The sequence below is a fragment of the Spinacia oleracea genome, chromosome 5, assembly GCF_020520425.1.
Source record: "Spinacia oleracea cultivar Varoflay chromosome 5, BTI_SOV_V1, whole genome shotgun sequence".
In the NCBI taxonomy this organism is placed as follows: domain Eukaryota; kingdom Viridiplantae; phylum Streptophyta; class Magnoliopsida; order Caryophyllales; family Amaranthaceae; genus Spinacia; species Spinacia oleracea.
The window spans coordinates 18,211,067-18,228,100 of record NC_079491.1 but is presented as its reverse complement, the minus strand read 5'-3'; the positions used below and the strand labels follow the sequence as shown (position 1 = coordinate 18,228,100).

At 36.4% G+C, this 17,034-nt stretch overlaps 1 protein-coding gene across 1 annotated transcript; it reads right to left on the bottom strand.

Annotated features, from left to right (window-relative positions):
* Positions 1–2,912: 2,912 nt before the first annotated feature.
* On the bottom strand, positions 2,913–13,721 carry LOC110787303 (conserved oligomeric Golgi complex subunit 2). Its single transcript, XM_021991915.2, has 12 exons — positions 13,084–13,721; positions 9,362–9,568; positions 7,891–8,227; positions 7,357–7,518; positions 7,127–7,226; positions 6,819–7,031; positions 6,618–6,726; positions 5,847–6,047; positions 4,412–4,516; positions 3,788–3,913; positions 3,561–3,695; positions 2,913–3,255 (listed from the first exon to the last, which is right to left on the bottom strand). Exons 1-12 carry the CDS (start codon positions 13,552–13,554, stop codon positions 3,142–3,144), a joined length of 2,280 nt encoding a protein of 759 aa, XP_021847607.2. The 5' UTR covers positions 13,555–13,721; the 3' UTR covers positions 2,913–3,141.
* Between the last annotated feature and the right edge of the window lie 3,313 nt (positions 13,722–17,034).

Here is a 17,034-nt window from a genome sequence, read left to right as displayed (position 1 = left end):
AAACTAAAAGTGTTGCAATTTTTATGAAACGGAGGAAGTAGATAACAAATTCATTAAATACAATAATTATATTAATTGAATTCAAAAATCGTATACGAATTACGGAGTACTAATTACGAGTGCTAATTAATAACAAAAAATTAAAGAACCCTTTATAACATAACCCGTAAGTCCGTAACAAACATATTACGGCATACGAAAACCCTAAATACTTAACTAATCACGTCAAAAGGAAAACTTACTACACTCAAACATAAAATAATTAAAAGAAAAGGGTCAAAAATAACAAAATTTCCGATTTATTTTTGGCTATTTCAGACCTATGAAACCTTAAGATTTGTAAACCCTAAAGAGAAAAGGCTTTAAGTGTTGGTTAAGCCCTGCATTGGCAGGCCAAAATCAAGTCGTCGAACCTTGGGTGCATCATGACCACGCCGGTGCTCGGACAACTCATCAAGAATGGTCGTAATAAACCCGATATGAGGACAAGAACAACGCACCTCCTCCTCTTTGCGACCTATGCGAGCTAGCACACCCATAGGAACAACTTCAACAACCATTAAATGAGCAAAGAATTTCGCGGCGTGACGTGGTCTTTTGATATCTAGGCCTCGTACCATCGAGTATTGTTGAGCAAAACACTTGCTAAAATATTCTTCGTATACTTTGTTAAGTGTACAAAGTTGTTGTGCCAATTGAGCATAATATTCTTTATACGTCTTTTCTTGGCAACAACACTCTAATAACATCATGCATAATACCATCTCTTTTCCGGACTCGAGTTTGATTTCTAGCAACTTGTTCACGGCTTCTTCGACATCGACATTGGATGTTATTGTTACGAATAATCTACTTCGAAGGTCTATATGATCCTCGATCCGCTTCTGATCCTCGACACACAAATAATCCATCTTAATTAACTTCTTTATCTCTTTGTTTTCTTGTATTTTTGCGTTTGATGAAAGAGTGGGAGTAAATCATTGGTATTTATAAGAATATATAGATACGCTACAAATACAATTAGGAAACTAATGTTATCCGAGTTTGAATTGGAACAGGTAACTATTTCCTTTTTACACGAGAATTTTATCAGGAAATATATTAACTTCGTCAAAAGTCAAACTTATGAGTTATGGCCCAATCAAAAACTAAAACATAGAGTTCTGATAGAACAAGGAAATCTAATCTATAGAATATTGTATTTTACTTAAAAAAAGAATGTTGATATTAAAGTGGATTACATAGATTAGGTTTACTTTTATTAAAGGAAACCTAATCTATAAAATATTTCATATGTTTGATTTTATAAAATATTGTATTTTGAGTACTTTTTTATTTTGCTCGAAATATATGGCTAATCATGTGCACTTCTTCGCGTAATCGATTTACATCACATAACTAACACTATAGAAACGTTCTTGATTAAAATATTCGTAAAATTGATGTAGGTAACACCACATTTTTTTTATTTTTTGTTTCAAAGGTTGAGAATTCTTTTCCGTCAGCTGATTACATATATTAGGCTACATAGATGTAAATAATTTCTCTTTTAATTTAAAAATCAATATAAGCTAATTAAAATCAGAAGAGTATTTAGTTATAGTAGATTGAAACTTGTTGAAGTACTGATTTTATTTTAGTAGCTAAGAAGCCTAAACTGCATTGGGCAAGGTCGATAACCTATGAAACCAAATCAGTTACGGAGTATTGATTTTTCCTTGTAAAAACTATTTGTTAGTTTTGACCTTCGATCTTACGTACGTATCTTGATCTTCGTTTTTGTCCAACATAGAGCTCCAGAAAGCATGATTAATCAACATAGCTAGCTTATTACTGGATTTTTTTTGTTGATCCTACATCTTTATGTATAATTAAATGAAGCATGATTTACTTCCTTTTAGTACTTGTATGAACATTAATCTTTTATCGAGTAAAATATAGTTTTTTTCCCCTACATCTCTAGTGTATAAGTAACACTCATATTGTTTGCTACTAATTTTGAAAAGTGAATACTAACATTTTTGTGTCTAATTTGATACATTTTAGTACTTTGTATTTACTCCTAATCTTAAAAAGTGAAACTACATGTATTAATTGCATGTTTTACAGAATAATTATTCTCACTACATAATCTTATTTTAACTTTATTCCAATCAAATTGATTTCCTTAGGAAAATAGTATAGGTTGAAAATAGTATTGATTCATTCCATAAAATTATCTTGCCACTAGGTGAACATATTAATTACCCAGAGATCGAAAAACAAGCATGTTAAACGAACTAGAGAGATTGCAAATACAACGGAGTGAAACCAAATGCCTTGCTCTTCACTCAGTTCACTGCACTCACTTTCTAATTGCACATCGGAAAGTAAAAGAAACTGCCTTCAGGAGAAGCCTTTATCAGAATTCAGACCACGAACACGTTTAATAACCTCCTCATTATCTCCAACTACGCGATCAAGTTTAATGTACGTTATTGAGTTTAGCCAATATCAAACCATTTCTCCAAGCTATTGCTTCGGCTACAGCAACATTATTAATTTGATCTCTGTAGAATTTATCAGATTTATTAAGGTTGTAAGCTACTGCTAATACAAGTTCTCCTTGTTTGTTTCTGATTATGCATCCTGCCCCTCTGTGTTGGAACTTGGAACTGATTAATATCAGACCCACTGTAATGAAGAGTATAATGATCATTACAACAACTTCTCCATGTCACCATTGCTACTAGCTTCGACACAATCCATGCTGACATTGCTACTCCAGCAACAAGGTCTATAAATTTCGTCTGAGGTTCTCTCATCCACACAAAGCCAACATTTTTTAATTGTCGCCCGGGAATACAAGTGCATCGGAATCAGATTTTGACATCAGAAACATGGATGTGTGATCACGCTTTTACCAGCAAAAGAAAAAATAATCCAGCCACTAACTACTATTAACACCATGTCACCACGTAGAATTACAGGGTAAATCATATTTTTTTAAATAAAGAATAAAAAAACAAAAAAATTTACAAGGAAAAATATCAACTACAGGAGATTGCTACAGTCACTAGAACAGTAGAACTGGTATTGCAAGATTAAAAAAAAAAAAAAAAAAAAAGAAACTCTATAATATTGGTAGAGCTAAACTTTAGTCTACAAGGTTATCGTATTTTGCTTTTCTGCAGGCGCCACACACTGCCACAAAGATTGGTAATCTTCTATCTTAGCAGCATCAACTCCAAGGGCAGCCAGATTACGCCCGTATTCCTGAAAGAAAAACGGATCACAATCATATGAACAAAAATTCCTACTTCAATAAAGAACCAAACGCACCCTAATTGAACCAGGCTCAGGGTCGTTTTAGGGGTTGGATATTTCAAGTTTACAAAATCAAGAAATTTGAACCCTCCATCATTAAGCGAACTCCCGTTTTCCTAATTCTTCATCTTTAGCATTTATTGATGTAACATTAACGCGAGCACTACGGAAGAAATCATAGCAATTGATATACAGAAGTATTTTCTTATGCTAAAAAACTAAGAAGGATACAGAGAAGTGGAGAAAGTAAGCACCTGTATATCAAGGAATAACTGCATGCAAATTTTATCAGTATTAGATACATTATGGTCGTTTACATCAGAGCTTGCTCCAGTTCGCCTTTGCGCACCTTGACGTAGTCTCTGCAATGAACTCTCTGTTTTTCTTGCCTGGGGAAATTACCAAGATTGAAGTCATAAAATTTCAACTATGATGGAAATGAAAACAAGCTTCTGTATTACATGCCAATGCAAATACATACCACATTAACTAGTTCAGAGACCAACTCATAATAACTCTTGGTGATCTCTAATGCAGCACCTTGTAGGAGTTCATGTTTTGTTCCATCATCCAGATATGTGGCAGCTCTGTTTCCTTCCAAGAAAGCCTGCGAGAATTTGTTGTTTAGTTCACTAAATAAAATCCTCTTTTAACTATTTTTTTGGGGGGTGGGGGTTAGGGTGTTCCCATTTTAACACTTAATCATGAAAAGGCAGGACAAGTTTTACATTAAATGACCTCAAAGCCAAAGCAATAGTAAAAATCACAAAGTTCTCAACTAAGTTAGAAACTAGAACAAAAAAGACAAGAGCCATATTTATTCGTTATTTAAAAAACTAAAGAATTATTTGTATTTATTTTTTAGAAGATTTGAAGCCACTTTGAAAGACTTGGCATGAAAACTGAAACCAGCTCCAACTGCAGCTATGTCAGAAACCAAACATGCTCGAAGCAATTATCTATGATATAAATATCAATAAAGAAGTTCCATTGGCTTGTGACTACCTAGAAGAAGGATGAACGAATCCTAACTGGATGATGATTAAAAAATGGTTACCTTCAGAGGATTAAGAATTGCTGAAAAATATGGAGAATGAAGAATTACCTTGAGAGGGTGAAGGATTGCTAAAACATATGGAGAATGCTGGACAGGTAGAGGTTTGTTGGTCATCCTGTATGTCGCAGAAATGCCCTTCAGTTGAAGCAGAGCCTGGATTCATAAGATCAGTATATATCAGCAACAATAGAAGAATCTAGTCAAAATGAACCCTTATAGCTGTCAAAAGCAATCATTGCTTAATCAGTAAACTCCTAGCCGTTAATAGTTAAAAGTTCAAAACACTACATGTAGAATTGTACCAAGCACACTCATTCTTCAGACAGAGACTTTAGAATTGCAAAGTACCATCAATCGTTATGTACTTCTATACTTGTTTTATTCTACGAAATAACTCAAATTTCAAATTACTCACTGTCTTTTGTGGATGGGTAGCATATAAAGCTGATAGCAAGGGCCAATAGGTAGGCGTGCATGACTGTCATGATATTGATAGCAGTAAATACATACTCCCTCCGTCCCGGAATACTCGACCCGGTTTGACCGGCACGGAGTTTAAGGAACTTGAATTGACTTATTTAATTTAATAGGTAGTAGTTGATAGTGGGGTATTATTTTAATGTAGTTAGTGGGAGGTGGGTTAAGAGGTGGGGTTGGGGGAGAGTAGGGGTTGAATTTTTAATTACTTTTTGTATGGAGTAGGGGGTAGGTGGGTTAATAGGGGTGGAGTGAGAAATAATATAATATTGTTAGAATATTTCCATTTTTAGAAACAGGTCAAGTATTAAGGGACGGCCCGATAAGGAAAACAGGTCAAGTATTCCGGGACGGAGGGAGTAATAATCTAGATGAGAGAACGAAACTGAAAGTGATCCCGATCAGATTTGCCAATATTTATCTGGAAACAGTCATGAAGTATGTATTATACTATTATTAAGTATGATTTTCTTAATTTGCTGTCATGTGTCCCACGTATAAATCCATAAGCTCTAGGGTAGTGTTAGGTTCAAAGAAAACATGTTCAACTAAATATCATTCCAATTAAAGTTCATGACAATAGAACTTAGACTTCAACTTACTTTGCTTGATTCTTTGCTAGAAAAGTTAGAAGGGGAAAAGGGAAATGGGGAGGGGAAAGAGGAGAGAGGAGGAGAGCAAGAGGAAAACGAGGGATATGGAGGAAAGTTTGTCTTTCATTCCTTTTAAAAAGCAAATGGATGAATTTATGACGACTAGCTTTCCAGAAAAATAGTTTCCCAACCACCCAAAACGGCCCATATAACCAGAGACCACAAGCTGAAAGGACCAGTCTAGTTAGAACTTTGCTACCGGAAAGTAATAGAAGTACACTGAACAGCATCTAGCCATTAGACTGTCCAAACTGTTCCTGACCAAACCGTTATGAACTCAAATATTTAAGAGACCATTCCATCTTTGAACTTATATACTTATCTTCACAATAGTAACCAATAATTTAGCTCACCTCAACAGACTTCTCAACCAGCACATCTACTATTGATTTTATCACTGGGGGTACCATATTCTCCAAAGATTTCGCACTTTGCAATATGCTCTGTTTGACAGGATCCAGCACTTCGGAGGGACAGGAAGAAAGTAGCTTCATTACATGTCCGACGTAGTCACCAGAAACCTCATCCACAAGGTGCTTTACATCATGAATAATCTGAAAACCAATTCAGCAAAATTTAGTACACCACTCAACTGAAATCATGATTGACGGTATCCCTAAATGCTTATGTGTACATCATATACATGTTAGCCAGAAAGTGAGGGTGTGAGACATGTCATGTATATTAACATCTGAATTCTTAGTTAAGGGTCAATGTGCACACAAGATCAAGGAAATGCCATCAGAGAAGGAAGCAGATATTGCCAGTAGCCAATGCCACGCAGTTTTCTGATTCATCTTTATTGCTCTATTCCCCCCTTCCCCCTTACTGATGTGTAAAAATTGGGCTGAATCTCGGACCGTAGCCTTTGATCCACCTCAATTTCAGTCCATAATGACAACCAAAACTTCAAGCGCGTAAAAGCTATGCCTTGCAAAATTGGCCCCTCAGGATTGAAATAAAGAAGTGTTTGTAAGCAAGTAGCATATATGCCGCTGAGCTGCAAGTTTGCTGGTATGCTACTATAAGTTGAGCTTGAAGCAAACTTCTTATCAGCAGCAGTTCCACTATCGATGCAATTAATCCAAAGCATCTGGACAATACGCAAAAAACAGAAATATTACATATAGAAGATCTTCAGGTCCAGCAGAGATCGCCCATTCAGCTCCAGGTTTTGCATTCCCGTGACCCGATTGCCGAGCATGGAGTCCGCTTGACAACCAATTGGTATACCTGATTAAAATATTTGTCAACTTAGTCAAACATGAAACACAGACTAAGAGTTATAGGAACTTTAAAATTAACATTTTTCTCTCCAGCACAACCTTGAAAGAAGTTGCAATGACAGACGAAGAAATTTGTCAGAGCACGACAACACCAGTACATCTTCGCCCCAACAGGACCTCAAACTCTCCAAGAGAGTAACACTTTGTTTCAAAATCAAAGCTGGAAATTTTCCATCCTCACGACGTTCTTGCACCACCACCAGGCTGGGAGCCATAAGCTCAGTATCCAAAGCCCCGGCTATTTCTTGAAACCTAGAATAAGGAAACAGCTTCATATAGTTCCATAACCATAACCATGAAATAATTCATTCTCTCAAATTCATAGACATCTAGGTTGCATATGATACCTCAATGAGAAGTAAACCCCAAGATTCCATTGCTTCATGAAGTCAACACATACTGGCTCTGCTCTGAATTTAGACACTGCATATCTGGATGTGCAGTAACCTAGATGGGGCAACAACAAAAACTTTATAATTTAAACTTAAACATATACAATGTCAGAGAGGCAAAGTTGCTGCAATCTTTCAAATGCATGTATATATAGCAAGTTGTTATTTGAACTTTTAAATCTTACCTTCCAGATGGGACAAGAAATCTAAGCTTGATTTATAATTTTTCAAAAATTCCGTAGGCCTTCCAGGTGAGTAAGCCCCAGGCTTTCCTTGCTGAATCGCTGAAAACACCTCTCTGAGGATCGAATTGGCCAAAAAGTCGAATACATGAAAACCTGAATTCTCTGCACAATAAAGACCACAAGAACAAGATTATCATCATTCAAATGATGACAAGAAAACTGATAAAAAAGCACAATCCCTTCAAATAATGTCCATATACTAAGTAACAGAACATGAAGGTATTTAAGTTTTAGCAATTGACATCATATGTAGTTATGTACAACCCTGGAAAATGCATCAAGTTTGCACAGAAGAAACTAGTATATCATAGCAACAGTTTAATAAAAGTTGAATCGAGGAAAGGAAGAGTTGACAACAAATCTGAGTCAGCCTACGCCAGTAAATACAACAAGATGATATATCAGCTTGCACAGAAAATTATGTGTCACACGGTCCCACACTAAATCAAAGTAGAATGGGCTGTTGTATAATACCTTTTGAAGAGATTCTCAGCAAGAATGTACAGTCTTTCTCAATACACTGTTTCATTTCCTGAAAATCAGCCTCAAGTTCATCATTTGCAGCCACACCGATCAACCCTGAAGAACCATGAGGAATAATCTTCTCTATTAGGGGGGCAACAATGGTTGTGCGGAAAATTTCTTCAGCATTTCTAGTGTTGTCAATGGCAGCATAAGCGCGTAAGCAATTGTATATGGCATTTTCATCTCGGTGCTCTAGACCATCTGAAAAGCAATGCCCCAAGCTAGCATCTAATAAAAGAGTAGCACTTTGAAATCTCTTCTCAATGTTCTGAATAAAAGGTAGGTCCTGTACTGCCGTAATGGACGAACACAATGAGCAGATAGTAAAGACGAACTCATACATAAAAATAATTGCACAATTTTCTCCAAAATATAATAGAGGTACATAAAGATTATCAATAAAATTAAGAGTTAATGCTCCATTCTCTGCCTTTGTCTAAAACTTAAAACTTTTCATGTCTCTTTGAGTTGCCAATATTCCATTACAAACACTAGTCAGCATTGTTATTGGTAAAGAAGCAATTTGACTTCTTAAGAGTAAGCTACTCGGATTTAATGCTCTCTCTGTGGACAAGTATATAAAAAGCTCTAATGTCCATATCTTTTCTTTTTTTTGTAAGACCCAATATGTCCATATCTAATGTGGGGTCTCTATTTAGCCCTGATAGTTTTGGGAGTCCATTGTTTACTTGCATTGTTAAACTCTTATCTGTTTGGCAATCCTCTTTGGTGAGGATATAAGCTGGTCCGAAAAAAAGTTCTTCCCTGAACTTTGTGTATGGGGAGGGAGCTCAATCTTGGGTTAGGGTGTTTAGACCTCAAAATAAGCATTTTCATTTTGATGAGGACCATTCAGTTGCTTTGTGCTTGACTGATACTAAATTCTTACCTTTTGCTCCCCTAAATAAATTTGACAAACATAGTGCATATTTTCATAACTGTTAAGACTTAAAATGGAGATAAAATCATATACTCCCTCCGTCCCAATTTAGAGTGTCCACTTATCATGACACGTAGTTTTAGGTGAAGTTTTGGACTGTGGTTATCAAATATTATTTTATTGAAAAAGTAGGTAGAATGAAAGATAGTGGGACATTCTTTTAATTGAATGAGAGAGAGTGTGAGACCCTAGGTTTTAGTAGTGGGAAGAGAGAAGTAATAAAGTAATAGTGGGTGCTTGCCAAAAATAGAAAGGGGCAAACTAAATTGGGGACGGGATGAAAAAGGAAAGTAGACACTCTAAATTGGGAAACATCAGAGCAGAAAGATCTATAATGATAGGGGGGTGGGACAAACTGAAAGATCATCAAACCAACAAGGGAAAGAAAAATCATAATATATTCCTATCAATAAAATAAAATAATCATATATGTCCACCACATAAAGCAAGAACAAGACAAAGGGAGGAGAGCATAGAGACCTTTGCATGAGCCATGTAGAACTTCAACCTGTTCATTTCACTGGCGATTCTCTCCAAAAGCATGCTCTGAGTCTCTCTTACATTTGATTCATTCTCAGATTGTTGCAAAGATATTCCGTTGCTTAGATGATTCTTTTCTGATGTACTCATGTCACCATTCGACCAATCAGCAGGAACACTAGGTAGTTCCTTTATTAACTTCTCAACCTAATAACCATAAATAGATATCATCGGTTTAGACCCAAGTAAAATTAGCATGATAACTGAGAAGCCAAAGAAATTCATATCCGCCTTTCCTTTTTTTACCATAACCTTTTGTCTAAATAGTACTCCCTTTGTACATATCTCCGAACAATGCCTTTTCTGTGAACATTTTTTACTATATTACTAAGAAAAATTATAACAAGTAAAAAAACATTGAAACAAATCTAAAAAGATCCCACGTTGTGATAATTTTTCTTAAATATTCTTAAAAAATATGGCCAACCGTCATGCACCTTTAAGACAGTGTGTGGAAAACATCTAGGGTCAAAGGGAGCAGATGTTGAGAGAAATATTACAAGCTATAACTAAATCTATCAGAGGTTAATTGACCATAAGCCTAACAATGTGAGGATAAATTACAGAACTACAACTCCTAATAGAAATAGTTGATAACTAGTTTCACTTAGCTACTTGCAAGCTTAGTTTTAAAAGGCGCGAGGCACACCAAAGGCGCCAAATTCCTTGGAGCCTACGCAAAGGCGCAAGGTGAAGGCGCGCGCCTTTAGTAGTCAACACACACAACTTTCTAAATTTTTTGTGGTACTATTTTCAGTAAAAAAAAGAATCAAAATGGTATTACATGTTGTCACAAAGAGGTAAAATAGTAATTATAGTAAAGTTAAAAACCTTTTTGAAAAAAAACGGGACTAAAGAAGGTTTTAATAACCGACTCTATGTTTAGATTCTCAAAAGAAGTGTGCCACTCCTTACATAAAACCGTTACTTTAAAGTAGGGATTTACATGACTTGTGTCTGACTGAACAAAAAGGGAGAAATTTGTGGTTTTCTCTCTCCTCTTTTCATTGTACTAAATTCTGAAGGTTGGGAGCCATTAAAGTCGCGTGATGTTGACCTTCTTTTGAAAAAATTATTACAAATAAGCAATTGGAGCCTTATACTCATACTCCCTCCGTATTTATTTAAGAGATACACTTGGCTGGGCACGAGTAATAGGAAGAAGAATTGAATGAAATAAAGTAATAAAACAAGTGGGGTTAGATAGATATTTTAATAAATAAAACATGTGGGGACCATGTCATTTTAGAGAGTGGGGGGTGGGGTGTGGTTTTGAAATTATTTGTTTAATAGGGTGGTGGGACATGGGATATATTAGATAGATTATTTAATTAGATGGTGGGGTTGATAAGTTACTAAAAATGGCAAGTGTATCTCTTAAATAAATACGGCCGAAAAGGCAAGTGTATCCCTTAAATAAATACGGAGGGAGTAACTCATAAGGGGATGCGCCTTGGGCTTGGGTAAAGGCGCGGCGCGCCTTTTGTAGGTGCCTAAGTCTGTCACATCTAAGGTGCCAAGACCTGCACTAGGGATGTCAGTGGGGCGGGTTTTATAGGAGACCCACCCCGCATCCGCCCCAAGTAGGCGGGGATGGAGGGAGGTTTGGCTGGTGATGGGGCGGGGATGGGTATAAAAATCATACCCGCCATGGGTGATGGGGCGGGTGTGGATTTTGTGATGGACTCGCCCCATCCCCGCCCGCCCCGCCCCATCCCCACTCGCCCCACTTGATACTCTTCAACCCTATCCGAATATCATTCCCTACGTGAATTGAAAAATTTTAAAGAATATAAAAAGTTGAACAATTTTTTTTATGCGTTTGGATTGGTTTGTAGTATTTGATATTATGAATTAAGGCAAGACTTCTAATTTTATGTGTTTGAATTTTTTTGTTATGGAAGTTACTTTTTTCCATAATGTTGCCGAAATAAGAAAAACAAGGTGGGTATTGACGCGGATATGGGGCGGGGATGAGACGGGGATGGATACCCAGGCGGGTGGTGGGCGGGGGTGGATTTTAGTTTATACCCGTTGAGGCGGGGATGGGGATGAATTTTGTACCCGCCGTGGGTGATGGGGCGGGCATGGGGATGGAAATTTTAGGTGGGGATGGGGATGGAGGGACATATATCCGCATCCGCCCCGCCCCGCCCCATTGACATCCCTTAGTTGAGCCTAGGCACACCCATATCGCGCTTTTTAACACTAAACTTGCGATTAATAGAAACCAAAATTTTGGAACATAGCCCATTGCATAAATTCAGCCTCTTCAGAATTGCAAATAAACTTCGCACAAATTCCTATGGGAAATACCAAGTTCAACATGTAATCTATGGGAAAGAACTGTAAGCCTTTTTACTCCTGTAGTATAAAATCTATATCTTTACGCCTAATCTCCTATAGTGTCAAACCTCTATCTTTTTACCCTCTACCAAACCTTTATAGTACAAAACCTCTATCTTTTCACCCTCTATGAAACCTCTATTTTTTCACCCTCTATCAAACCTCTATCTTTTCCACCTCTATTAAACCTCTATAAAGATAAGCGACAAAACAAAATATAGAAACCTCAAACTATTACTACTATTTAAAACCACCTCCATAAATAGAATACCCCTCCGTCCTTAGAGAAGTAGCTAACATCGAGACTATTCATACCACCAGAGACGCACAAAATATACATGTAACAACAGGTCCCTCTTCTTTCCTTCCAGCTTCTCTCTGCTGGTCACAGTATATCCACATATGACTAATAGATTATTTTTAGTCCCTGCCTAATTCCCCTCTCTTCCCCGCACAATCATATTAATTGGTTGTTTGGTTGACAAACAAATACGTAGGAAGTTAATTTCCTAAGAAGTATATGTATGTATATTTGTTTGGTTGACATTAACATAGGGATTCCTGCAAAATAGAGGAATTCACTTACCTAGCCCCACTAGGTAACTGGAACTTCCAATGGGAAGTAGAAATCCTACCTCCAACCAAACAAATCTTGGCATGTTCAAGAAAATAATAAAACTTCTTCCTACATCTAAGTGATCTAAGTCATCTAACCAAACAAGTACCAAATATCATTGTAATACTGATCTTTCTAAAACAACCTATCTAATAATCTTGGATAGAATGGTAGGGGTAACCATCTGTGTGTTTGAACCCCGTAGTTTCCGTGCCAATAGATGCATACTATGCCACTGAGGAACTATCATGGTTGAAGTTCATCATCATACATTTATAAGGCATTTTATTGTAAGTGGGAGATCCATACCATTCACAAGTTTTCACATATTCATAGCTCAATAAAACCTTGTATATAGCGGGTGCATATGCACACAACAGGCTTAGTCACCCCAAATTCCATAAAGTCAAAACTTTCACAGAGGGCTGACCTTGATTTTGGGTGACGATGATGAGATTTGGAGTGACTAAACCCGTAATACACAAATGCAACCATTGTATACAAAACCTATCTATCCATAATCATCACGACTATGAAACCATCATGTTCAAGTAATGCAACCAATGGTATCCATTATTATCGCCACTACGAAACAATGCCCAACCGATATCACTCACAATGCTCAATTAGGACATGATCCCTTACAATTTAGCACTAAAATTGAATGCCAGTAGCAAACAAAAAATATCAAAAAAAATACCTTAGAAACGACATGGAAAGTATCAAGCAGCAACTCCAGGACTTCCCTAGCATTAGCAGCCTCAGCTCTCTGATTCAACCCATTCTGAAGCGAAACCAGTGAATCCTGAACACAATCCCTAAACGCGGCGATCTTCTCCCTAAGATCAGACAAGGGGGCGCGCATTCGAGCAACGGAAGAATCAACATCGACGAGATTAGTGCTGAGATTAACGAAATCATTGTAATCTCTATTGATGAGATCAACTAGCTGGTGCTTGAGAGAAGAGAGGTGAGAGTGGAGCTGAGATCGGAGAGTGTCGAAGGGTACGAAGGTTCGGAGGTCGGAAATGTAGGATTCGGAGTCGAAATCAGGAGAGAGAAAGAGGTCTTTCTTGAACCAGAGTGGGCTTGAATCGTCGATTGGGTCGCCGAAGAAGTCGGTGTGTGAGCGCGGTGGGTGTGATGGTGGTGCTAGATCAGCCGACGCCATTTGTGGTGGTTTATGGGTGGGTTTTGGAGAGTTGGGTTTATTTATAGTTGGACTGAACTGTAAAGATTTTGATTTAATTTGCCGGGGTAAGGAGGAGGTGGAATGAAGATATCGTCACTGAAATTTGCCGGGGTAATGCGACTATGCGAGTAATATTTAGCAATGGAGTACTCCGTGTTGATGGTGTATAACATGATATTATGAAAATACATAGTCCTTAATTTGATACTTCCTCTGTCTCGCAATACTCACAACGGTTTGACTAGATATGCTTGTCAATGCACAACTTTGACCATCAATATCTTCAATTATATATTATACTTCGTAAAAACTTATAAAATATTAATATTATGAAAATCTAATATACATATATAAAGGAGGCATATTTGCTGAACTATCAGAGCGCCACCTAAGATTACTAATAGTTTCGGCCAATGACAAATAAGATTTCTAATTTATTTTTGAATTAAAAAATTTGAGTGCCACGTGTATAATTAATTAGGTGCCACGTAGATATTTAAATTAATTAGTTAATTACTAATATATACAATTTCATCCAAAATCAAATGCTCTAATAATTAAAAAATAAATCTAAAATAAAATTCATCTAAAATCAAACATTAATCTAAAATTAAATTTAATCTAAAATCAAACATTAATCCAATATTAGAGCGTCATTTAGAAAATCTAACGGTTTCAGCCAATGAAAAATAAGACTTTAAAATTATTTTTGAATTAAAAAGTTGAATGCCACGTACATAAATAATTAGGTGCCACGTAAATATTTTCATTAAATAATTATTAATATTTCTTATATACAATTTCATCCAAAATCAAACACTATAATAATTAAAAAATAAATCTAAAATGAAATTCAATCCAAAATAAAAAAAATCAATTTAATCTAATATATAAAAAATAGCAGTTGATATACGTAGGTGTTTTATTTTATCGTAATAATTTAATAGAAACCGTGCATCGCACGGGCTAAAATCTAGTATGTATTAAGATGGAGTCAACAATATATTATATGCTAACACTTATTTTCATATACTATAAATAAAATAGGGTCAAAGTGAATTATGTGAATAGTGCAAAAATCCAAACCTTTACAAGTATTTCATAGGGAATAATATTTTATCTTGCTCTTTAAATTTCAATACACTTTACAATATCATTAGTATTTCTGGATATCTTTCCTAACACGACTATCAAATATGATTCCTTTACAGTATCAGATCATGCCCCTATCTTCCTTCACATAAAGACAACCCCGGAATGAAAAATAAGCTATTTAGGTTCTAAAATGCTTGGACTCTTGATGAAGAGTCACATGCTATAGTTAAAAAGCACCAGAATACTAGAATCTCTAGGTTTAGATTCTACTGAATTCGTACCAAACTAGACATCATTAAAAACACTCTACGCCCTTGGGCCCGCTCTAAATTTGGACACCTTAGAAACAAGCTCATGCATAACTTAGAAAAAATAGAGGCTCTTCAGAAGCAAATTATTGACCAGCCTTTCAACCCGATATTCCAAAACCACCTTCTCCGAATGCAGAAACAACGAGAGAAACTATTATTATTTAGACAACACAACTGGCAGAAGTTCCATAGAAAACAATGGTTGGCACAAGGAGATAGAAACTCTAGATTCTTTCATCAAATAGTTAATCACCGAGTCTCAAAAAATTTCATTTATAGACTAAAGAATGATCTTGATATAATATGTGGGAGGAAGATCCGCATAATATGAAGGAAATTCTCATTGATTCCTTTAAAACAAGATTTGCTTCTTCCTACACAGAACCACGTCAACTTAACCTCTCTTTTATTCCAAGTATAATTACTGAAAATCAAAAGCAAGACCTTCTAACCCCCCTACTCAAATGAAGAGATTAAAATTGTCTTCTTTGAGATGAACCCCCTAAAATCTCCAGGATCGGACGATTTTGGGCCAAAATTATTTCAAGCTTATTGCCCTATAATAGGGAATGAAATAACCATAACCCTTAAAAGCTTTTTTGATCATGGTAAATACCACCTGCCCTAGCTTAATCATACTATCATTGCTTTGATACCAAAAATTGACGCTCCAGAAAAGCCAAATCATTTTAGACCTATCAGTTTGTGTAATGCGATTTATAAAGCTAGTTCGAAACTTCTAGTAAATCGCTTACGTCCTATTCTCCAAATTCACATCAGGCCATTCCAGAACACTTTTACTCCGGAGCGATCTATTCATGATAATTTACTAATAGTACAAGAGATAATACTTTTCAAAAGTCGAAATCAAAAAAGGCTAATGTGCTCTTAAGTTGGATATGGAAAAGGCTTATGATAGAATAGAATGAGATTTTTATTGCAATCTCTTCAAGCGTTTGGTTTCCCCACTCCTTAGATTGACTGGGTCAAGACTTGTGTCACCACGGTCTCCTATTCCCTCAAGATTAATGGGGCATCCATGGAGCATTTTTCTCCAACTAGAGGAATCAGGCAGGGAGATCCCTTATCTCCATACTTTTTTCTTCTATGTATGGAGGTCTTTATTCTTATGCTCTCGATCTCACGCAACAACTCAAAAGTGGGGTTAGGTTTTTATCTGGCACCTAGAACTAGGAAAATTATGTGCCTTATGTTTGCTGATGATAGTCTTCTTTTCTGCAAGGGTACTACCTCCGCCTGTAATAATCTGAGGATAGTCATTGATAAGTTATGTGCTCTTTCAGGCCAACTAGTGAACTTTCATGAATCGCCAATTGTCTTCTCTAAAATGATTAACAATACCCGTAGGGATAACCTGGTTGGAATTTTTAATATGACTACCTCAATGTCTCTGGGTCGTTATCTTGGGGCTTGATTCTCACCGTAAAAACCAACAAAAAAACGATTATAAGTTCATTATGCAAAAAAATGAAAACATAATCAATAGCTGGCATGCCCAGTTCCTTTCTAAAGCAGGAAGACTTACTTTGATTCAAAGCAATCTGGAAGCTCTCCCAGCGTATGTCTGCTCCTCCTTCCTTTGACCCCAGAAAACTTGTAATCAGTTAGATTCAATACATAGAAACTTTTTCTGGAAACAAACAACAACTCATTCTGCAACTCCACTTATTGCCTGGAAAACTATCTGCCAGCCAAAAAGTATGGGCGGACTTGGTTTGCGTAAAACTCGACCACTCAATAACGCCTTTATAGCTAAGCTAGGATGGAAGATTCTAACTGAACCTCAAAACCTTTGGGTCTCTCTAATTAGGAATAAGTATCTTAAAATAAGTCATTTTTTTTATGTAATCCTAAACAAGAAGATTCACAAATTTGGCATCATATCCTAATCAAAGAGAGCTCCTTCGTAAAGGTATCCGTTGGAAATTAGGTAACGGGAAATCGATCAACTTCTGGTTCGACAACTGGATAGCCCAGGAAAATCTTCTTACCTTATTAGGGAAAGATCCTAATTCGGTTGATCAATCGCTTT

Coding starts and splice junctions, on each gene's coding strand:
- LOC110787303 (XM_021991915.2), bottom strand. CDS start 13,554: ATGGCGTCGGCTGATCTAGCACCACCATCACACCCACCGCGCTCACAC. Junction 8,228..9,361: donor TCTACATGGCTCATGCAAAG/GTCTCTATGCTC, acceptor ACGGCAGTACAG/GACCTACCTTTTATTCAGAA. Junction 3,914..4,411: donor CAATCCTTCACCCTCTCAAG/GTAATTCTTCAT, acceptor AAATTCTCGCAG/GCTTTCTTGGAAGGAAACAG.